This window comes from Cucumis sativus, chromosome 3 (assembly GCF_000004075.3).
Source record: "Cucumis sativus cultivar 9930 chromosome 3, Cucumber_9930_V3, whole genome shotgun sequence".
In the NCBI taxonomy this organism is placed as follows: Eukaryota; Viridiplantae; Streptophyta; class Magnoliopsida; order Cucurbitales; family Cucurbitaceae; genus Cucumis; species Cucumis sativus.
In genome coordinates, this window is record NC_026657.2 from 26804013 (window position 1) to 26827940 (window position 23928).

Genomic DNA, 23928 nt, shown 5'->3' on the forward strand with positions numbered 1-23928 from the left:
CCCTTTTAAGAACGCATATAGTGACCACTATTAACTCGCATAACATATAGTAGCTAAGCGAGGAAAGTTTAAGTATTGTGTTAAGTTGTGTTGAATGGTTTTGTAATGAATAGTGTATTATGTACTAATGTACCATGGCATCGAATTATCGATCAAGTTTCTGTTTTTTTTTTCCACTTGTCCACGTTCCCCGTTGAATTTCATTATGTTGTCTTTAATTTTTCTCACTAGGCATTCAACGAGTTGTTCCTGAAGAACCTCGTGTAGAATGTTTAGGCGGTTGCATCTCCACTCCATTGCATTGTGTATTGGAGTGGAGCGTGACAAAAATAATGAAATTTTCTAAGTTGTGTGAATTCTTTAAAAATTCAACTTATAGTACAGATTATTATCAACTCTACTTGCTTTATATTCTTGATTTCCCCACAAAGTCAGGATCATACTTAACTTTCTTACCAACTTAAAATGCTTTAGCTACTAATTAGTTCCAACTATAATGATAATTTTGCAAAAAAAGATTTCAATATATCCCTTAATTATTCTTTTCAAAGAAAAAAATAAATAACTCAGCCAACAGTGAAAATTGAAAAGAAACAAAAATTCGTCCATAACCTATAAAAATAAAATAAAGGAGTGTGAAATTTGAAAAGTGTCACAAATAATAAATAATAAAAAAATAAAGAAATTTATTAGATACATAATTATAATTAATTAACTTAGTTATTTTTTTTTTACCTTATCAATATTTACGAAGTTATAATAGTTATAAACGTTGAGCAAGAAATTTCAACCAATTAAATTTCATCACATCATCACATCAAACATTGTAATAATTATATGGCACAAGAATTGACCCATTAAGAGAGTGACATTAAAGAACTGTTGCTTATAAAAGAAGTGACACTAACCTGTTTCATGGCAATGTGGCTAAGAGAAATGTTCTCGCCTATATTTGAGTTTAAGTGAATCTTCTCCATGGTTTGAATTCTGTATAAAATATAAATTATTCACTTAACTCAAAATTGAGTTGAGTGGTGATTTCTCTTTTCAGCTTTGCAAAGATAAGTGTTCTGATTCAACTTTATGCTCACAACTTCATTCTCTGTTAAATTGCAGATATTGCTTTTCTCAAATGTGTTTTATAAGGGTTCAAATTTATGTTCGTGACTTCATAAAAGGAGAAAGAATGATGAGAATCTTCAGAACTACAAAACCGTAATGTTTTTTTCTTCTCCACGGTTAACAATATAGTAAAAAGGCAACATAATACATTTCTCAACCTATAACATATATTTCATATTCTTTTTTATGATGATCTTTCTACTTCCTACTGTTTCTTTATTGATGTTATCGTATTCTTTAGTTAATTTTGCTAGAAAACCAAAAATCTTGATATCTCGAAACTTGTAAGAAGGTTTAGATTGCTATGCATAGACTACACTTTCGTTTCTTAATCTTTTATATATGTATTAAAAGAAATTGGCTAGGGAGATTTTACTGATGTTGATTGTAGATGAGATTTTCAAGTACAATCTTATAAAGAATGAACTTACATGTAATTTGAACTTGATATATTTTGGTCAATATTGATTTTGATATAGGTATATAAATATGTATATCTATTGTTAAAGATATATGTTTTATGAAGTTTTATAAATGGTAAAAATCTATGTTATTTTCCGCATTCAATTTGAGTTTCACACTGATAAGTATAACTAAGAAATTCCATGCAGGTAGCAGTTAACATTGATATTGAATCTCCTTGACCATTTCATACCATAGAGAAAATGACAAGAAAAGCTAAGAAACTAAGGTATGGTATCAGATTTTGTTTATTACGAAAGACTTGAATACTTTCCACCTTTTTCTTCGCAATAAAAATACAAAGTTATTCACTATGTTATTTTATTTAACTCGAGCCATCTAAAACTTGGAGTTGTTTAGTCCAAACGTGTCTTCATATCAATTTTCTGTTGATTTTTTCCTATGATTAGGGATAAGGTAGGAAAAAGAGAAGGAAAAAAAAGAAAAAAAAGTTTGAAAGACAGAGGAAAAAGGTATTGTGTTCGAATAATTGGTTTGTAAATCTTATTCTGTTTAACTAATTGAAGATTATTTTGTTTAAATTAAGTACATTAGCAAGAGTTACATATCAACAAAACTAGTAGATGAAGTAAATTGAGCATTGGAAATGCAATTGTCAGAAATTTTCCATTTATACGTGTAATACTAGATGCTATACTATGTCTTTTTTATCATTGATAATGCAATTGATTGCTTATTTTTAACTTGACATTGTTGTATTTGGTTTTGGTCGTGGAATTCAAGTTTGTATTTGAAGCCAAGTTCATACAAGGTCATTGAGTTTCAAGCTTCTTTAGTTAAGTTTGGGTTTCTTGAACTAGAATTGTAATGACCAACTATATGTATGTTCAAGGATATATATGCAATTTGTTAGTTATTTGATTGAAAGTTTGAGTTGATTCAAGAAACTTAAATAGTTTAATTGACGGAAAGCTTAAATTCTTGCTTATGTTTTGTTTGAGTTGATCATGTTGTATATCATTGTTGGACTGCGAAACAGATGCAATATAATTATATTTGATATTTTATAACATGTTTATATCATAAATTGGATATTATTTTTTATATAATAAAATAATTTTAAAAGCATTGGTGTTTTAAAAAGAATTGTTGGAACTTTTAGTGGCGCACTTCAATATGTCGCTAAAGATGTTTGTAACGGTCTCAAATTAACCTTTAGCAACAACATTATTTGTTACTAAAACATCACCTTTAGTGGCGAGTGCAATATGTCACTATAAAAAATAAATAGTGACATAATATATGTTAGCTTTTAGTAACGCAGAAACGTCACTAAAAGTATATCTTTTATGGCACGTAATGTTGGGTCGCTACTACGTCGCTAATACTTTTAGCGACGTGTTTTTGCGTTTTAGTGATGTTTTTTGTGCGTCACTAAAAACAAAATTTATTATAGTGTTGTGATAAGCTGCTAGTCTAATAATACGCACAAGTGACGCAACATGCAAAATAACATGTTCCCATACAGATGTAAGGAGTTTACCTTATAAGCAAGGGTCTAGCAATTAATTGCAAACGTTTGGTAAATGATTTTGCTAAACCCTTTTGTGTATGAACATGAGCTACAAGATGTTCAACACTTATCCCAATAGACATATAATAATTATCAAATGTTTGTGATGCAAATTCACCAGCATTATCAAGTCAAATTTTCTTAGTTGTTTAATAAGAAAACAATGCTCTTAACTTAATTATTTGAGCAAGTAATTTTGCAAATGCAAAATTTCGACTTGATAATAAGCACACATGCGACCATCTGTTAGATGCGTCTATTAAGACCATAAAATACTTAAAATGGTCAACTTTGTGGGTTAATCGGTCCACAAATATCACCATAAATTTGTTCCATAAATGTAGGTGATTCAATTCCCACATTATCGGGTGATGGTCTAATTATTAATTTTTCTTGAGAGCAAGCATCACATGATAATTCATTAGATTGAAGAATCTTTTGGTTCTTCAATAGATGTCTATGTGAATTTTCAATAATTCTTCTCATCACTATGGATCCTGGATGACCGATCGATTATGCTAAATTGCAAATATGTTTGGATTCATGAACTTTAGGTTCATTGTTGCATATGTTTCAATTACTCTTATATGAGTATAATATAATCCAGAAGATAAAGCAGACAACTTTTCTAATATGCGTTTTTCATTTGAAACAGTAGATAAATATACAGATATTCTATCCCATTTTTTCTATTAGTCTCAATATGATAACCATTGCAACGTATATCTTTAAAACTCAATAAATTTCTCTTTGACTAGAGAACAATATACTATCAATTGTGAATTTTGTTCCTCTAGGCAAAATAAAATTTGATTTTCCAAAACCTTTAATTAGGTTTGCATAACTTGATATGGTATTGACTTTTGCTTCCAGCATTGTCAGTTTGGAAAAATATTTTTTACTTTGTCAGTATTATGTGCGTAGTTGCATTGTCTGCTAGACATATAACTTCATTACTCATTTTTAAGTCATTCAACGTAAGAAAATTATTCATGCTTCTTCATTAAACAAAATAATTACAATTAGAATATATATATATATATATATATATATATATATAAAATTAGAGATAAGAAAAGCATTAATTATTAATTCATAAATAAAGCAGTTTTTATCAAATATGTCAATCTCTTCAAGAGATTCAAAATCTTAGCGCATCTAAATTTGTCATACCGGATGAGCCAAATATATTATCAGTTTGATATGCAAAATTTGCTTCCACATTTTTCTCTTTTTCTTGTGGACCTTTTCTTTTTATGATCATTGTTTCATGTGGTTCTTTTGAGATTTGAATGATTATAACAACCAACCACAAAAAATAATGACTTATAACAATCGTCAAATTCACAACGTTCACCTCAGAGAATATGATTGTTCCAATTGGTCAAGATTGATTATTTTCATCCATTGCTATTAAATTTACAACATTCATTTCTGAAAATTTTCTTTAGTGTACCGATGTTTATTATTTTTTAACCAATAACTCGTTATCTCATTCAACCACGAGAACAAATTAAGATAAGTACATAATATTCTTCAAAATATTTCTCTCGATATTGGTACTATAGGAACATATCCAAAATATAAGATAATTGCTTTCTAATGATCATATTCTTAATCACATTTCATTGTATTAAACTTTCATGATAAATAATTATTACTATTAGAATCAAATAATAGAAATTTAATATATATCAAACACACAAAATAATATTTATTTTATTAATTATAAAGAGTAGGAGAAATCGACACACCATTAGGACGACTAAGAGAGATGACCGGAGCTTGTGCTTATAACGTTTTGTGAAAACGGGACAAACCAAAATACGAAAACTGAGAAAATATAAAATTAAAATAATAAATAAATAAATAAAAGAAATCAAGAAATAAAAAAGTTAGAAAATCTCATAAAATTTCTCCACTTCCTCTCTCTTTCATGAAATTCATACTTACAAATCCATAAAATTCCACTATTTATAAGTAATTTGGTAAGCATGAGGTGAGTTAATCTCTTATAGACACATGATAATGAGGGTTGGATTATTGAAGGGAAGACATGTGGGTATATGGCCACTAACCACCATAATGGATATCTATATTATTATATTAATATTTATAAATAGTTTTTTCAATTTTGTTATTTCAAATTGAGAAAAAAAAAGAACTCTTTTATCTTCTTATTGGATCTTATTTATTTATGTATGGTGCAATTGAAATTAGTAGGGAAGAAGTAGACAAAAAAATGGAAAAGAAAAGTTGAGAAAAAAATTAGAAAAGAGAAGTTGAAGGTAAAAATAAAAATTAGGAAAAAGAAGTTTGAGGTGTAGGGTGTAACCTCAAACTAATTAATCATTTAAGAAATCAGAAAATTTTATCACATTTTTTTTAAAGGGAAAATAATATTATTCTCTTTGCAAATCAGAAAAAAAAAATCACATCTTAATCTAAAAAGAAAAGGTAAAGGTAAATTTATCCATTGTTATCTTTTCATGAGCATCTTGAACTCAATATCAGCATAAAAAATGCTCACCGTATCTTTTCTTTTTCTTAATTGACCTCAATATCAGAGAATCAAATAAAGAGCAATACGTAAATGCACCAAGCCTTCATATTATTCCCTTCTCCTATACGTGCAAACAAAAATAAAAGTATTCCGTCATTCGTCAAATTTCAATTGGTATGCCCATAGATAAGTGCAACTAAGTATTTTTCAAAAACAAATAAAACTGAAAAAGAAAAGAAAAAAAAAAAAGAACTACAAAGTACAACTAAAAGCAATGTACCAAATATGCAAATGATCTAAGTTGAAATTTAATAATATACTTCACAACTATTGAACTCTAAGAATAGAAAAAATAATCTGATCTTCCTTTCACATTTGGCTTTAACAAAAGAAGATAGTAGCAAACCAAAAAAGAACAAAAAAAAAAATTTTAAAAAAAAAATTAAATCCTTGTGGGTTTTCTTCTTTTGTGTGTTTATTTATTACAGAGATGTATCAAAGTTTACATTGGTAGCCGGCAACCAATCCTCGCCGTTCAGGAAAGTCCCAACGGTGAACCTTCCGGCCTCGGAATCCGTAAGACTGGGCTTGTAACCGGCCCATCTAACCCTCTTGTCCACGTTTGATCCTGGCCCACTATTCTGATACTCCCCATAAAATATGCTGCTGGGTGGGTCCTGCCCGCTCACCCATTCCTTCCACCCAACCGGATTCAGGAATCCTCCGATTTCCGACCGCATAATCACCGTTGTAGAAAACTCCTTCCATGGCCGCCCCAAATAAGTGGGGGCGTTGAGACTGTCATTGTAGGCTGAAAAGGTGCATTTCTGAATCGAAATGCCGGAATTTTGATTGATGTCCTTCTTACCTTGGGCTGTGATGGTGTTAAATTGGTTGGGAAGTGGCTGCCTCGGCCGGATGTTGCAGTTCTGGAATACCACCGCGGCGTTGCCGAAGATGAAGTCGATGGTGCCGGTGATATCGCAGTCTCGGTAGAACTGACGGTTTGAGTGGGCGTAGAGAGTGTCTTGATAGCCATCAAATGAACATCCAGACATCACAGAGAGGTCAGAGCCCGACCGGAAGGCAACGGCCTGGTGCTTGGCTGGACCCGCCGTGTTGATGAACCCCATGTCCTTCCCAATGAACCCTTTGCCAGCAACAGCTGCAAAACCAAACAAAATTAATCAACACAATAGCCAATTCATATGAACAGAGAAGAAGAAATGGCAGGTCAAATTGTCAAAAGGGTAAGTGGGGAAAAAGTTGCCTTCACATGGCTGACACGTCCACCATGTGGTTTTCTGACGACAAGGGCAATGGCCCATTATCCACTCAATACATTACACCGATTGCCCTTGGATTTTGAGGGGTTTTAGCTTCGACCCACAAAAAAAAAGGCAAACAGAAAAGGTACGAACAGGAATAAGAACATGGCAGCCATGGATGCATTGTTCAAAAGTAAATTAAAGTTTCAACTGTAGAAAATAGACCGGTCCAATTTGTATCTATCTCATATTCCTTCGAAAATTTCTTCTAAAAATACTTTTCTCGGAACAATTTCGGAGTGGTTAAAATTGAACTGGCAAGTCTACGGTCATAATTAAAAATAGTATTCAGTATAATTTAACTTAAATTAAATGAAGCAATTGAGAAAAAGAAAATCATTAAAGGGGTTACCAAAAGTGGCGGTGGAGAAGGTGGGAGTGCCGTCGATGAAGTTCAGGTGGCCGGAAACAATGGTTTTTGTTCTGCCATCTCCATACATCATAACATTCCACTTGCTCTTGTCCAGAATCACATTCTCTTCGTATATTCCTTCTTTTACATGTATGATGAATCTTTCTTTGCTCTTCTTTGGCACCGCCGCTACGGCATCTTGGATTGTCGTGTATTGCCCTTTCCCATCCTTCGATACCGTCACATGCGCCGTCACATTGTTCTCCTGCAGAAGCCTTCGGTCGCCAGAGCTTACCCACTCCGGTAATCCCATCAATTTCCGGTGGATAGGAATGTTGAAATCGGCCAACAACCCAAGTATTTTCGTTACAATCGCTAAACTATTGCTAGTAAACTCGGTAGAGTTCGCCATTGCAGTTTGCAAGTCCTGAAGAACCGTGGTCTGGTTTAGATCTCGAAGAGCGTCAAGGCAGGTTTCTTGATCTGTGATTGTAGTACTCAGCCAGGTTTTCAGATCTTCAATCCTAGAAGGCGACAAGAACTTCTCACTATGACGATCCACTTCCATAGACGAAACGGTATCGTTTAACGTATCAATGGCATCTTCAAAAACACTCCGGCAAATTTTAATTGCAGCTTCAACCTTAGGATCTCCAGTAGTGGAATTGAAATTAGACGTATAATCAGAGAGCTTCGAGAGTGAATCAGTGGCGACTCGGAGAGAAAGCTTAAAGAGAAATACCGGATCGGTGGTATTGGAGTTTTGGAGAGAGGATTGACAGGAACTGGGATACTGAGTGACACTACAGAGAGTTTTGAGTGAGGCAGGGGGAGTGAGCTCAGTGGGAGGAGGTGAGGTGGTGGTGGATGAAGAAGAAGAGTTGCGTTTATGAACGACGATTCCAACGACGGCACCGACAAGGAGGGCAATTAGAAGAAGAAGGGAAATAAAGATAATAATAAGGCGGCGGCGAGTCTTTTGCCGGAAAGCTTGTTGCTCGAGTTCGTCGACCTTGCCGTAGCCCTTGAAGGACTTGACAGTATCCATGGATTTGAGAGGAATGAGGAAAAAAGAGAGGGAGATTAGGGTTTGTGAAGATAGAAGAGGAAATGCGTGGCGATCGAGAAATGGAGGTTGCTAAGGGAATTGGAATTGCCTTTATAAAAAGGAAGAGAATAGAGAGTGGCAAAGAACAGAAGAGATGTGAACTTCCTCTTTCATGAATGCATCTTTTCTTTCTCTAAATCACTAAAATTATCTTTTTTAACTTTTCTTTCTTTCTTTATTTATAAATTGTTTTTGTACTTTTTATTAGCAGTTTTGGAGCAATAGGATTGTTTAATTGTGGTGTAGGGCCACGATCTCAAAATTAATAAGTAATTGTCTCAATTCATGTTAATAAGATAAGATAGGAAATTTTCTTAAATTACCCATCCTATTCCCTTTATTCCTATTAAAATTTCACTTTTATTAATATTAATGGACACCAAACTATTCTTTCAAATATAGTTAATGTCACCATACATAGTGAAAACTCTTATTAATTAAACTAAAAATAGTTTAAACTCGATCCAAATAAAATAGAATACTACAGTCCAACTAATATCTATAGAATTGACGGAGTCTCACCGCAATTTAAAAGCAAAATTATGTATTGAAAGATAAAAGAAACGTGTGTGTTTTTGTAAGGTAGTGAAAGTTGAAATATATGAAAAATTTTGGGTGGGTTTCATAGGCGAAAAGAAGTGGGAAAAAGAGAGGATTGAATAATTAAAATAATGTGGTTTGTATGAAATTGGTAAAAAGGTTAGGCGTATTAGTATTAGATTAGATGGGGTGTTTAGTGTGAGAGAAGCAAATGGTATACATGTATGTATTATATATTATTTAGTTTAGTTGTAGTCCATCCTACGAATTTCTTTCTTATTTTAAGAATAAATCTTACATAATGATGTATTCATAAGGTCGGATTCATATCGGTGGCCCCATGAATTTCCTTTATCATCTTTCAACCTTTCTTTTTACCTAAACACAATTTGTTTCTAATACCTCATTACTAATTACTAATGTTATTGCATATGGTGATGTTTTGCCACCCCATTCTTCTTGTATAAACAACTATTCAATAGTTTCCTTTCATTTTCTTTTTTGACAAAAAAAAAAAACTTAAATTGCGATAGTTAAGTTTTTCGTTGGGGTTTCGTTGGGATTAAAGGATGATCGATTACGGCAATAAGGCTCCCAACAAGCAACAAGATTCTTCTTACGATGGCATCAAGATAGTTTAAATATAAATTATCATGGTACACAATCTTGAATCAAGATAGTTTAAATTTTGTACACGATCGTTTAGCTCTTAGTACGCAATCGTGTATCAAGATCGTTTAGAAGAAGAATTACATGTGCGGGTGTGGCCAATGTTGATACTACCTACACGATCACGTACCTTGATCGTTTAGAAGAAGAATTACTCGTGCACGTGTGGTTAATTAATGGCGTGTTGATTGAAAGATTGATGATATTTTTTTATCGTGGAGGGGTGAGTTTTGAAATTGGTTGATAGAGAAAAGTCCAAAATAGAAGTAAAAATTGAATATTTGGTTTTGAAAATTGAGTTTAAAAATTGTTTTGGAGTTGGAGGACATGTGCATGTTTCTTTCCTGATGGACGAAGGTGATTACTTCCTCACAATTGGTTGCTTCTCTCTACTATCTCTTTCAAATTCCTAATTTAAATTAGGGGTTTTCATTGACCAATTTGATTAGGTACGTGTTTGTATATTTTAAAGAAATAAAATAAGATGAAATGAAAGGATGTAATTAATGGGGATGTGGATGTGTATAGATCGGGGCAGATGCCAATTTGAGGCGCCGAATGCGGTGCCTACAGATGCCATCCACAACTTCTTTCATATTTCTCGCACATGGAAGCTTCCCTTTTCGATTCCCTTCTAATTCATACTTCAAAATATTCTCATATCTAAACTATTTTACACTATTTTACATCTTCAAATGCACTACAACTTGATATCTCCTTCCAATTTGCATCCTATCATTCTTGCACTCATTCAACAAAATATTCATTTTGTTCTATTTTTAAAAAACAAAAAGTTCAATTAAATAAGTGTGTCGACAATACAATAAAAGTATTATGCTTAGTGCATCAAGTGTATTTAAATGATTGAGTGTACGTGCAAAATTTAACAAGTGTTATTTAATCTATCGAGTGTATCAATGGAGCATAACAAGTGTGGCAAAAACACATCAAGTGTATCTACAACATATTAAGCAACGCATAAAAATGTTTATAAAACTTTAGATAGTAGGTTTGTAATTTTTCATTTTTCAAATATAGACTGCACTTGAATTTTGTCATTTTTACAAATAAAGTGGTGTGCTATGGGCTTAATCTATCAAACTAATTTTGCCCAAATATTAAATAGAAAATTCATGGAAAGATATAAACCGGGACAAAAAGAAAAAAATGGAAAGATGATATGAAAATCAATTAGAAAATGAATTTAAAAAAAAAACATATATGTGAATGAACAATATAAACAGTCAATTAAACAAAACATACCAAGGAATGATGTATGTTGCAAGGTGGGATGAGCATGAATGGATATTACTACAAATGGAAGTATATATAATAGATGGGTCAAATTAATGTATGATATTGACAACAAACTACCAAAGAATAACCCTAAACATTTGCCTAAAGCAAGTACAAAGTAGCCGATAAGAAAATCCCAAGAAAGAGAGATATGATCGTCAAAGATGGAGTGTGGCAGCATCTACACAGGAAATGGGATATTATATTGTAAAGGAAAAGGTCAATCCCTACACCATGGTAGTATTGACATAGGACAGATGGTGAGAAAAACAAAGGATAGAATTATGTGACCACATAACAGAGAGATCACAAAACAAGTTTAACACATTTTTCTATCATAAATCAAGGAGCAATCCAATTGAATTGAATTGTTCATGCTTAATGTTGTTAATAACAATCACTTATCAAAGGGAGTTTAACAATCACATATCAAAGAGCGAAAATTGCATGTTCAACCCAACTGAATGGAACATGCAACGACATGAATGAGGGTTTCAAAGAAGACGAAGGGAGGCGGAGACAAGTTCGTTATGGAGAAGGGTTCTTAATCAATTGACAAGGGGGAAGGACTACAGAAGTCTGCAGCGAAGAAGGGAGGGGTTAAAACAACCCTAATCCTTGGGTTATTAAAACCTATGGGCCAAACATCAACTTCCACTTGATCTGTGGGGTGATCTGTGGGCGCAAACACAGGCCCTTACAGATTTCTTGAAGAAGTCCTTGCCCCCTAAACCTTCTTATGTAAAGCTCCCATCAAGATAAATTTCAACACCAAACTTGAAGATTTTATAATACACAAGTTATGTCCACCAAATCAAAATCTACATATAAAAAAAACAGTACACATCAGAATCACAACTGTCGAAAACTGACATTCCAAGCAGAAACAAAAGCCATGGTAACTAAAAATCAAGAGGCATTCCAAACATTTTGTTAATATCATCCATGGCCGCTTTAGTAAATACTGTTGGCTCAAACAAATCAGAGTCTCTTGATTTCTGAGCCTGTGCAGGCTCGAATAATTCCTCATCAGGAAGTATTGAGAACCCACCAAAATCATTTTGCACCTCTGGTGGCTTTTCATGCTTTTTGGATCTCCTCCTAGTTCTAACAAATTCAATGGGCTTTCCAAACATGTTGTTGATATCATCCATCGCTTCCTTCAGGTTAACTGTTGGTTCTACCAAACCATGGTGGCAAATGTTTTCCACCTCTGGCTCATTTGAAATTGCAGTACCAACAAACCTACACACAATTGTATCTTCTCTAAACTTTGCTCGCATAGGATCTTGTGCATCAGAATCGTCATCCATATTTTCAAGATTGTCCACACAAGGAAACACAAATGCTTTTGAATGTGAAGTAGATGTCGTAGAACCTCCTACGACATCTCGTGATTTGCTCAATTTCAATCCAACCTTTTCAATACTTCTGTTGCCAATTTCACCATCTGCTTCATCATCCACAAAAATCGTCAAATGCGGCTGTTCTAGCTGGCAAGGTTCGCTTACGCTACCATGCCGCGCCATTGTGCATCCCTTCTGCTTTTCTAATTCAATTTCCTTATCAAGTTTATCATCAACAAACACCTCAAACCCACCATTTAAGTTGCAATCTTTTCTGGAATGGCTTCCACGTGATCTCCTACCAATAAGAGGCATCTCTATTGGTTCAGAAAACATACTGTTTATTGCATTCATTGCCTCTTTCATATTGACGGTTGGTTCCACCAAACCATGGTGACAAGCATCTTCTGCAACAGATTTTCCATAAATAGCCCTATCTACAAATTTCACAACAATCGTATCATCGCTCTTAACCATCCTGGATTCATCTGTTTCCCTCCCTCCTGAATCTTGAGGATACTTCTCAGTCTCACTTCTTGTATCACTTAATGTTGCAGCTATAGGTCCATTTTCAAAAATTCCTTCCTTTTGAACCTTAATATTGCTCTTCTCAGCATCATCTTGATTAGAAATGCTTTTGTCAGACAGATGCCTCCTAGAAGTTCTTCCATGCTGATGCTGCAGGATATCTGTTCGTTAGAAAGCTAACTACATTTTCCCTAATAAAAAGAGACGGCATATGAAATACATATATAAAAGAAGGTTCACCTGGACTTTCTTGTAATTGTGTCTTTTCATACGATGAAGAAACTGCTCATACGACCTTTGTAATTCATCAATAGGTTGAGCAAGCCTGTAAACAATCAAAACATGTTATTCCATCTTAACTTCTTAACACTAATAGCAGCTACTTCTATAGAAGATTTAATGATATACATGCATATATGAAAGTTAATTACAACAACTGTAGAAGACAGTCGTGCTATTCACACCTCGGCCATGATAATGAAAAAATGTAATGTGGCTTGAACTCACAAAATAGAATAATCTCACCCCCCAAAGAAAAAAAGTTGAGAACTAAGAAAAGTTTGACAAGCAAATCATGATAGCATTTACATTGAAAAACACTGCAGGCATCTCGTTAGTGATTCTAAGAGTCATGCCCAAAGATAGACCATTGAAACATGAGAAATATCATATATGCTCTTGAAATATGCATTCCACAAACCATAAAAACTGATTTAAACAATCGTGTTTTATTCCATCAATAGAAAATTTGTGGTCCAAATTTAACATCCGTCACTGCATAAAAACAAAGAGTGTTACACCCCATCCTACAAGCAACGGGAGACGAGGTATGACTTTGAGCATTTCTGATGCGTTAAACGCCGAAAGCTCAGCTTTAGGTCCTTAAGATTGGCTTAATCACCTAAAAACTTATTACTTAACCTGAAGTTTAAACTTTAGGCGATAACAAGCAACTTAACACCAAAGAGTAAAATAAACATTTCTTTATTAATCGTTAACCATGTTCTCTACAACCCCTTTTTACAAGATACAAAGAAAATAACACTAAAACTTAAACTAAATGCCTGGCATGCTCTTCTTGCCTAACAACTCCTCACCCTTTCCTTACTTTGGCCTTAACGCCTGAACTAAATACCTGATGAGTGAAAACTTAAAACGTAAGTCACTAGACTTGGTGAGAAAGCTTTAAGAAAAAACTTTTTGGAACACATTTAATAATACATCACCTCAATTCATTAAATCCCATAAATACACATTAGTTATTAAACATTCCTTTCCCCAATGACCTGAATCATTCTCTACGCGGACTCATCATCTCGCGTACCACTGTGATGTCCTTCTCATCAACAGCATCCGAGAATATCCTGATTCACTTCTTGTTGCTCAGGCCACCTATATCAATACACTTCTTTTATGCATTGACTTGCTTCAATCCACCATGCAGTCCTTACTACAGGTTGTCTTTACTCGTTATGTGCACATAACAGTTAGCCCATTGATAGAAAGAAGACAAATGGTTTAACATAATTTCATATTCATTTGAACATATGAAGCATACTTTAAAAGCTCAGTTTTCCTTCTTGCGGAATGCCTAATTTAGTTTTTCCTCTTAACACCTAGGATCAATTCAACACTTAACTTCCTTTCTGATTTTCAGCAGCAAAAACTTCTTATAAAATTGACCTCACCCTCTATTTAATTAATCCTAAATTGGATTAGTCATCCTTTACCTCTTAATAACTTGTCAGCTCTTGCTCTTAGTGGTGCATGTGGAAGCTTGATGTTTAACTTAACCATATTTAGCTTATACTTCTGCACATGGCCCATTAAATATGCTTAGGAGGAATTTCCTTACTCTTCATCACCTAGTCTTTATTTTGTGAGAAAACTCAGCCAGCGTTCTAAGGTTTCCTTGCCTTCTCTTTATCTTGCATTGAACTCCAAACACCTGGTTCTTATCGCCTTGCTTAAGTCAAAACGCCTTCTTTCAAATATTTGTCAAATTTTAGCCTTCTTAGGTTCGGGTATCACAAAGAGAACTGCTATACCCAAATGAATTCTTCTGTCTCAGTTAAACCACATTTAGCCAAGCCAATCTCTTGTTTGTTACAGAGGATTTACACTCGACATTATCAATTAGTATTACCCTAAGCCAAGGCTATCCATGGTTATTGATTATACAGTGTTATCTCAATGTTGTGAAAAAGATTAAGCACAAAAATATCTAGTCATCTCATCGACTGATTTTATGGGAAAAAATGATCGGATGGTATTCTCAAATGCCTCCACTTCTGGCAAAACCAAATATAAGTCATTTACTATTCAGAAACACGCAAATCCAAATCATCAATTCTCCATAGACTGAAATATATTTAAATGACTCAGCTAAACAGGAGCCAATATTACAAAACTAAACATATTAATCATAATATAAAGCCACACACAAACATAAAGAGGGACAAGATAAAAAAAACGGTACCAATAAGCAAAATAACCAGCATTTTAGGTTAAACAAACTAGGATTCTCAATGCTCATTGCATAAAAAGCAGTCCAGCGCTTGTGGGGGAATGTTTTGGGGGGGGTGGCCAAGTGTAGAGAAATAATATTTTTAACTTTTTCAAAAAGATCGTATATAAGTTTAAAAATGAATCTAAACTTCCATATAAAAAACTTACTTCTGCACTCCTAAGTGATACATTTTATCAGCATCCTCAAACTTCTTAAGTTTTTCGTAATACAAGGCGTATGCTTGGTAGAACAAAGAAGATCTCGTCCCAATCTGTTTTTCTTCCATGGTTTTCAGCAACGCTCTTGGATCATCCACATAATCCATCTTGTCAGCAGATTCAAATTCCAATCAACCATTATAAGCTATAAACATCAAACACTAACTACACTAATTTTTTCTTGAACAAGAAACAACTTCTCATTGATAAAAATGAAAAGGAATGAAAGGCTGAGGCTATAAACCCCAATGGGAGCGAGGAAAAATAAACAATTAAAAATACAACCATATAAAGATTAGCCACGAAAATAAATGAACAGTAAAAGAACTAATAACTTTCTAATGTATTATTTGTTTGAAAGACTTAGAAAGCTAGCAAACGAATGATGAATCTATGAATAAGGCCGCCACTAAACACTGATAACCGACAGCTACTTAAAACTTCCAAAGAAAATCATGAAGCACCAACCAATATAGCCTTCAAAACAACTATAGTCTACAAAGCAGCCTGATGCAACATTGCCAGAAACCTTCTAAAGACCAGATAGATAGATTCCATCAAACGCTCAATCTCTAAGAAATTTAAGCAGATGACTCCCCCCCAAAATCAGACTAAAGTCCCCCTTCTATTACTTCAAGCTGAAAATTTAACAGAATCGAAGCAATACCCTAGAGAAATTATTAGAAATGGAAAAAAGCGAGATGGATAAACAAGTTACCAACTGCAACCAAACGCGAAGATACCGCAAATCGTCCCTATAACGGCGATCGGACTCGAATTTCACGGTGCATTTCTGCAAGAATCGAGGAAGCTTGTCGTTCAAAACGTGTGAAGGCAAGGACTCTTTCATTTTTCGAATCCCTCTGCAAGGAAATGGCAAGGGTTAAGGTGTTAGAGAAAGAAAGGGAGAGATGGGTGTTACATTTGTTGAGGGGCATACCGGAGCCATGGAAGTAGAGGGTCTTTGCCAGAGTATGACTTAATGTCTGAAATCAAAGAAGAAAAGAGGTCGTTGCTGGCCATGGCCGTTAAGAGTATACAGTGAAGCAGAGCAGTGAGCAGTGAGCAGTGAGCGAAGCTTTACCCCATAGTGTGATTTAAAATTTACACAATATCAGCAAAAGCCCTAACTAAAATACAAAAGATCAACTAAAAAAAACTCAATACCAATACTGAAAATGAAATCACCCAAACATTCAACAGCGCAAAGTCGATAGATCAGATCAATAACACAAACAGAAATTTTTAAGGTCTTGAAGACGATTTTGTATCTCAATGTATATTTTCCATTCTTTATGACTACAAGCAAGTCTTATTGATGTTCTTATGTGTCCTATCTTCTCCTTAATCTCACATTAACTTGAGTTTTTATTGGCATTTTTTTATAAAATTTTAATAGTGCATGAAGTAATGATTATAACATCTCTTGAATCATCCAAACCTATTGTTAAAATAAACCTAATGAGTAACACATATGTATTATGTAGGAAATGAATGTTATGGTTAAGTGTGAACACTCTCAAAAGTCTCAAGTTAATAATTAAAGAGAAGTTATGTTTACTTTGCTCCATTTTTAGTTGTACTTATCGCTTAAGTAGTTGAATTAGAGTTTAGTGTTGAAAGCTAGCTGATGAAGTGAGATAAATCAAGTTAAGTATCTCTACTTCAATGATAGCAAAAAGAATTGAAATGAGTCAAATCAAACTCTACTAAAACACACCCCAAAATTGTTGCAAATGATACTAATTAATAAGGTCTTATACTCACAATTTCATATTTTTTTGTAGCATGATAATTGGTTAATAATTAAACATAATGGTAATCAATTAGTTAACTAATACAACATTTTAGGGAGCAATATCAAAATTGGAGATCCAAAGGAAAAGAAACTAAAAACTTGGACCAGTCTTGGCCGAAATGAGCACACTTTTTAGGGTTTCGTGGTTTGTGAAGAATCTCAGTGTCAAGGTCAGCCGAGATTTATAAAAAAAAAAACAAAATTACTAGTTTTCTAAAAATGTGGTACTTTTGAAACGTAAACCAAAATTGTTCTACTTTTGTCAATTTTCCAATATTTACCCGTACCACCCAAAACTTGCCTACTCAAACCTTATGTTCAATCCTTCTCCAATGGTTGTATCCCCTCCCTTGCCTTACTCTTTTGACTCCAAACTTCTCTGATCTTGTTTCTCAACTTTCACCTACCCATCCTCCTATAATTACAAGCGAAGGCAGGAACTTTTAAGCCCAAAGTGTAGATTGCCTCATGAAAGACCAATGGTCACAAACTAAACTGACTCATGTTGTCGATGCTCTTGGTACATCCTAGTGACGTCAAACTATGAATATTAAGTATGAGGCTTTTCTCAAGAATCAAACCTGATGTCTTTTGCCTCTGGATCCTTCCTACGATATTGTAGGAAACAAATTGGTGTTTTGTATTAAGAGGAATGTGAGTGAAGAAGAAAAAAAAACACAAACTTTTCACATTTTAAGTTTGGAGGAAATTCATCCTTAAGTAGCACAACTTTTGCTAAAAATTCAAATTAGGAGATTATTCATAAGAACAAATAAATAAAGTTTTGGCTTAAATTCATATTTTGATAAGTTTGTAATATTCCAATTTTATCAATTTTAAGTCTCAATTCATCCATTAAATTCATAGGTAAAAAAAACTCAATTTCATTCCAAAAAAATCTCGCTCATATTCCAAATGATTTTTATAAAAAAAAAAGTGAATTAAAATCAAAATTCACTACAAAATTGACGTTGGGTTGTATTACTAACTTCATTTTAATCAAACTTATGTCCAAATGCATAGTGTGATTAATTTGACATATTAACTAAAGTCAAAACAAAGAACAAAACCACTTGTATTTTCTTTTTTCAGCTTATCATTTTTTAGATTCACGCACCTTTACACGGACACGAATCTCGAAAATTGGCATTTGTTGAACAAGAAACTTTGGCTAATTAAATTATGTCACGTCAACATTGTGATAACTATAATTTGATTGAACTTGGATAATTGAGTTCTCATACTCAACCCAATTTAGTCCCTAAATATAAAAATTGGATCAAACGAATAATGGACTCAAGTCCAAGTCTAGCAAGCAAATGGACCCAAGCCCAAATCCAAAGAAAATCTCTATAAATTCATTTTAGAGATCTTTGGTTTAGGTAAGAATTTAAGCTCTAAAGAATTGAAACTCTAAATAATTGAAGTTTCAAACTTCTAAAAAACTTCGAAAACGTGCAAGTTCTTATTATCCTCAAGATCATCAACTTTTAAAGTATTGAATACCTGAAAGATCAAATTTATTTTGAATTTCAGAAGATTGAAGCTCAAATAGACTTACAACTACAACTTCTTAAAGATCGAAATATAAGTTCTTTATTTTAATTTGTATTGAGAGAAAACATCAAATGAGAAAATATTATACAATATCTACTCTAAATCAATATACAAAGTTCAATTCCACGAATTACATTTCTTCATAAATCTTGTGTGAACAACACAATCGCGAGAACAACACAATCTTGAGAAAGAATAAAAGAAAAATGGTAAAAGAAGAGAAGAAAGACGACGGAGGGAAACAAAAACTGCGAGAAAAAAGACAATGAAAAGAAAAGGCAAATGTGTAATATTTTTAAAAAATAGCCAACTTAATGGACGCTTTCATTTTGAGTAATTATAATTGATGGCTATGTGAGAAATAATAATTAAGGATATAACAATATTTTAAAAAAATTACATATATATATAGCAAAATTATCACTGATAGACTTGTATGATGTATTAGTGATAGACCAATATTTACAACATAGTCTATTGTTGATAGACTTGTATCATTATATAATTTGACAAATTATGTTATATTTGTAATTTTTTTAAAATATTGCTATATATTTAATTATTTTGAATTTAATTGCTGAATTTGCAACTATCTCTTTCAATTCTTTCCATTTATTAGACGTCCATACAAATTTTAGTTGTTTTTGTTATATTTATGAAAATTAAATATTGCTAATTTGAATGTGTAATTGTGTATTAGTGTAAGAAAAAATAAATAAAATTTAGGTTTTGCAATTAACTCAAACTAACTTTTAAGAAGAAACAATCAAATATTTTGAAAACTAGAAACGATTAATGTCATAAATAAATACACAACAAAACAACAATTACTCATTCCACCGCCAAGTCGGTACCTCATATATATTTTACAACCCAAGTGAAAATGGGAATCCTGTAGAGCTCAGCCAGGTCCCGCCGCCGATGAAATTCCCCGCCGTGAAGGCCTCCGCTTCCGCCGCCCTGGTAAGAACCCTAAACCCCTTCCACTTCACTCTCCTCGACGTATCGGCACCCGCACCACTATTCTGATACTCTGCATAAAACAGAGTATCAAGCGCAAAATTCCCATCCCAAACATGCCACCCCGCTGGATCAATCACATTGCTAATACTCGTCTGCATAACCACCGTTCTCGAGTATCTCTGCCACGGCCGCCCCAGAAACGTCGGGAAATTGCTGATCACTGGCCGCAAATCGGAGGTGGTTCCGATTCGGCATTTCTGGATGACAATCCCAGTGTTTTGATTTGGGTCTGTTCTTCCTTGTGCAGTGACCATGTTCCTCTGGCCGGGATTGGGGCGGCGGGCGTGGATGTCACAGTCTTGGATGACGGCGGCGGCATTGCCGAAGATGAAGTCGATGGTGCCGACGATGATGCACTGGACGTAGAATTGACGGTTGGAATGGACGTAGAGTGTGTCTTGATAGGCGAGCATGTCGCAGCGGTAAAAAGCAGAGAGGTCGGAGCCAACTCGGAGAGCCACGGCTTGGTGCTTTGATGGACCGGCGGTGTTCTGAAATGTAACGTCTCTCGCCAAGAACCTTTCTCCTACCGCCGCTGCAATTTCAAATCCCACATTAAACATTAAACAACTAAGCTGACTCTAATTAAACTTTCGTAAATTGTTTTTTGAAAAATAGAGAAAAGCATATCTATTTACCCTAATAAAATCACAACATTATTTGCTACGGGGGGAATTTAATAGTGCAGGCAGATACGGGTGGTAATGAAAATGAGAGTGCAAGACTTGCCGGATCCATTCCACCTTTATTTCACTTTCAAATATATTTTCTATTTTTATTTAATTATTTCTTTCATTTCCCAAAATCTCAAATGCTAATTTTAGAAACACAAAAACAATTTTCTTTTTAAAGAAATTAATGCTATACATTTATGTCTACATATGACATATTTACAGAAATAATATTCAAACTCATTAATATCTAATTATGAATTAATTTCTCGTTTTTCTTTAAAGATTTCGTCAAACAAAAATAAAATGCTTACAATTTTTGTTCAAAACTTTTAATTTAACCCGTCTTGTAGTATTCACCTTAAACTATAAAAAAAAAATGTTCATAATATTTACCTTATGACAATTTTTTAATCTTTTAAAAATGTATCTTTCAAATACTTTTGAGTGATACAAATTGATAATATATGTATATATTTAAAAATATAAGAAATTGTAAAGAAAAAACAATCAACATAATTTTTTGTTTTATAATTTGTCAAAAACAAAATTCTCAAAAAATTATATATAATGTAAGGTTGGAGTTGAATTTTTTTTAAAATTGTTAAATTTAGCAAAATTACTTAACAATTCGTACCATTCTCACTTTTAAATGGAGTAAAAGGAATGAAACATATTTACAAAATATAATAAAACTTCTCAAACTCTCTTTATAGTATTAAATTTTCTTTCATCATTTCGTAAATAGTATCAATATTTATCTTCTATTACTTAATATTATTTTATATTTAAGATAAAATTTAATATGTTTGAATTAATGAGTGAGTTATTATAATCCTAAATTATTATAGTTTTGTTATAATAGTTTGTGTTTAAAATGTAAATTATTTTAATTTGGATTATATAATATAAGATGTATTTGAGACGTAAATTACTTTTGTTTTAGAAAAAGAAACTTAGTCACTAATATTTGGAGAGAATTTGTTATGTTTGTAATCTTTTAGTAAAATGTATATGTTAATATTTAGAGTGAAAAAAAAAAAAAGGTATTAAGACAACATACCAACGGTGGCGGAGTTGAAGGTAGTGCTGCCATCGACCACATTTCTATTCCCGGTGATTATAGTGTTAACCCTTCCATCTCCCCAAAACATTATATTCCTCTTACTACTTGCCACATTCACATTTTCTCTATAAACACCTGCCTTTATTCTTATTATATACCTCCGGCTACTTCTACTAGGCGCAGCCGCAACTGCCTCAGAAATTGTCCGAAAATCTCCGCTCCCGTCGGCTGCTACTACCACGTCGGGAGTGGCTGTAGACGAGGCTTGCAAAAGCCTTCGATCCTTGGGTGACATCCAATCTGGCCACTTAATTCCATCCTCCATCTTCTTTTCCTCCAGTTGCTTTCGGTTGAGGTGGTTATTATTATTGTTGTTGTTGAGATTGGCAATGTCCGTGTCGGTAAGGTTCTTAATCAAGGCTAAAGCAATGCTGCAAAGCTTTTCAATGTGAATAAGGCCTTCTTTTAATGACTCTCGTACTTTTTTATCGCCTTTGTCGTGTGAGAATCCGTCCACGCATGTCTCCTGAATTATTCAATGAAACATCGTTCTCATTCCAGCCTTTTTTTTTTTTTCTTTTCAGCTGCTCTCTACTCCATATCCTATTTATCTAAATTTTAGAAAAGTTAAGCCTACCCCCTCATTTTCCAATCTAAAATGTTTGTTTTGATATCTCCTTTCAACCAATACTTTGAAAAACTAAGCAAATGGTTGAAAAAAAAAGGTTATTTTCTTCTTGGAATTTGTCAAAGAATCAACCGGCCTGGTACTTGAACGATGGTAAGAAATTAAAGTAAATAGGGATAATATTAAATGAAACCTTTGAATTTCTAACAAATATGGCAAGCAATAAATCAATTGAGTTTCAAAACTCAAATCTACGAACTCTACATTGTTGTTACTCAAGGGAAAAAAAAGTTGTTTTTTTTCTCTATGCGTTTATAAATGTCTTGGTCTTGGGCTCATAAAATGAAAGATCAGAAAACTTCAAAATGTGAATCTTCTGAGATAATTTATTCGCAATGGTGTAATTAATGGAAGAGTCGTACCTGATTAGTAATGGTGGAACTGAGTAAAGTTTTGAGGTCATCAGCGTAGCGTGAGAGAGATTTTTTCTTAGGATACTCATTAACATCTTCAACAACTTCATAAAGCTCTCTCAGCGTCTCTTCCCCCGTTTCCAAACAGTCATGAAATGCAATCTTCTGTCGTTTCGTCAGATTCTTCACTGTCTTAAGCAATTTCTGCACCCTTTTATAATTATCCTTCACTGCACTAATCGTAATGTTCACCGACGCTTCGATTGCCTCTTTTGAACTACTTCCCACGGCGGTGGATATCGTCGTCTCGCAAAGCTCGGGGTATAGTGTCATGGCGCACTTGCTTCCCACGTGGTCGTCGGAGGAGACGACTGCGAGGAGAAGCGTTGTTGAGAGGGCGAAGACCAAGAGGTTGGTTTTTGAGTAGCCGGAGAATGGAACTCCGGCGGCGGGGGTGTCGTCGGGTTTTGACATTGGTGGTGGCGGTGGGATGATTGAAGATGTGTGGTGGTGGAGGGATTTTAGCGTGAGTATTTGTGGGTTGGGTTTGTAACGGTGTCAACAAGGCATTTGAGGTCGGGTTTATGTAGAGTACATTTCAAAATATTTAAAATATTTTTGCTAAATATAATAACTACCAAGTTGATGGTACCATTTTTTTAAAAAATTGAAAATATAACCAACACTATTTACTAATAAACTTTTTTGTTCGATATTAATAATAAACTTATTGCTACATAAAACATTTGTTAAATTATTTATATTTCATAGAAAATGAAGTGTAATAAATTTTATGTTTGAGTAGTTTTGTTTGATGAGGTTTTGTTTTATGGAGTATACATAGTTTTTCAATTTTTTTTCTATTTAAAAAAAAAAAATATCTATTTTGAATTTAATCGTTATATTTGTAAATATTTCAATATATTAAGATGTTACAAGTCCGTCTTTGTATTTTGTTTTGTAAATTTTTTAATATGTAATAATTTAGGTCTAGTCTGATTACTATTATGTTTTTATAGGTACCACTTGTATCTTTTTTTTTTCATTTATTATCTATATTCAAATGGTTTAAAATATCAATCCAAAATTTGAATACAAGAAAGAAAAAAAAAACTTTCAAGAAGTTCATTTTGGAATTAAAAAAATTGAATAAATATTCAAATTATCCTGAGAGATGGAGAGAAAAGAGATTTAGTTTTTAAAAACAAAAAACAAAATTGTTACGATATGAGATCTTAATTTTAAAATTTTAGCATC

The 23928-nt window shown here is 33.4% G+C and overlaps 3 protein-coding genes across 3 annotated transcripts; all 3 read right to left on the bottom strand.

The window, feature by feature from the left end:
* Nucleotides 1–5898: 5898 nt before the first annotated feature.
* Nucleotides 5899–8535, bottom strand: LOC101207508 (pectinesterase 3). The gene is made up of 2 exons (XM_004144397.3): nt 7302–8535; nt 5899–6786 (listed from the first exon to the last, which is right to left on the bottom strand). Exons 1-2 carry the CDS (start codon nt 8347–8349, stop codon nt 6104–6106), a joined length of 1731 nt encoding a protein of 576 aa, XP_004144445.1. The 5' UTR covers nt 8350–8535; the 3' UTR covers nt 5899–6103.
* Nucleotides 8536–11648: 3113 nt separating this feature from the next.
* On the bottom strand, nt 11649–16814 carry LOC101216248. Its single transcript, XM_004144431.3, has 5 exons — nt 16456–16814; nt 16234–16378; nt 15465–15622; nt 13029–13113; nt 11649–12938 (listed from the first exon to the last, which is right to left on the bottom strand). Exons 1-5 carry the CDS (start codon nt 16536–16538, stop codon nt 11817–11819), a joined length of 1593 nt encoding a protein of 530 aa, XP_004144479.2. The 5' UTR covers nt 16539–16814; the 3' UTR covers nt 11649–11816.
* Nucleotides 16815–19582: 2768 nt separating this feature from the next.
* LOC101207996 (pectinesterase) lies at nt 19583–23247 on the bottom strand. The gene is made up of 3 exons (XM_004144399.3): nt 22681–23247; nt 21628–22156; nt 19583–20428 (listed from the first exon to the last, which is right to left on the bottom strand). Exons 1-3 carry the CDS (start codon nt 23143–23145, stop codon nt 19737–19739), a joined length of 1686 nt encoding a protein of 561 aa, XP_004144447.2. The 5' UTR covers nt 23146–23247; the 3' UTR covers nt 19583–19736.
* Nucleotides 23248–23928: the final 681 nt, after the last annotated feature.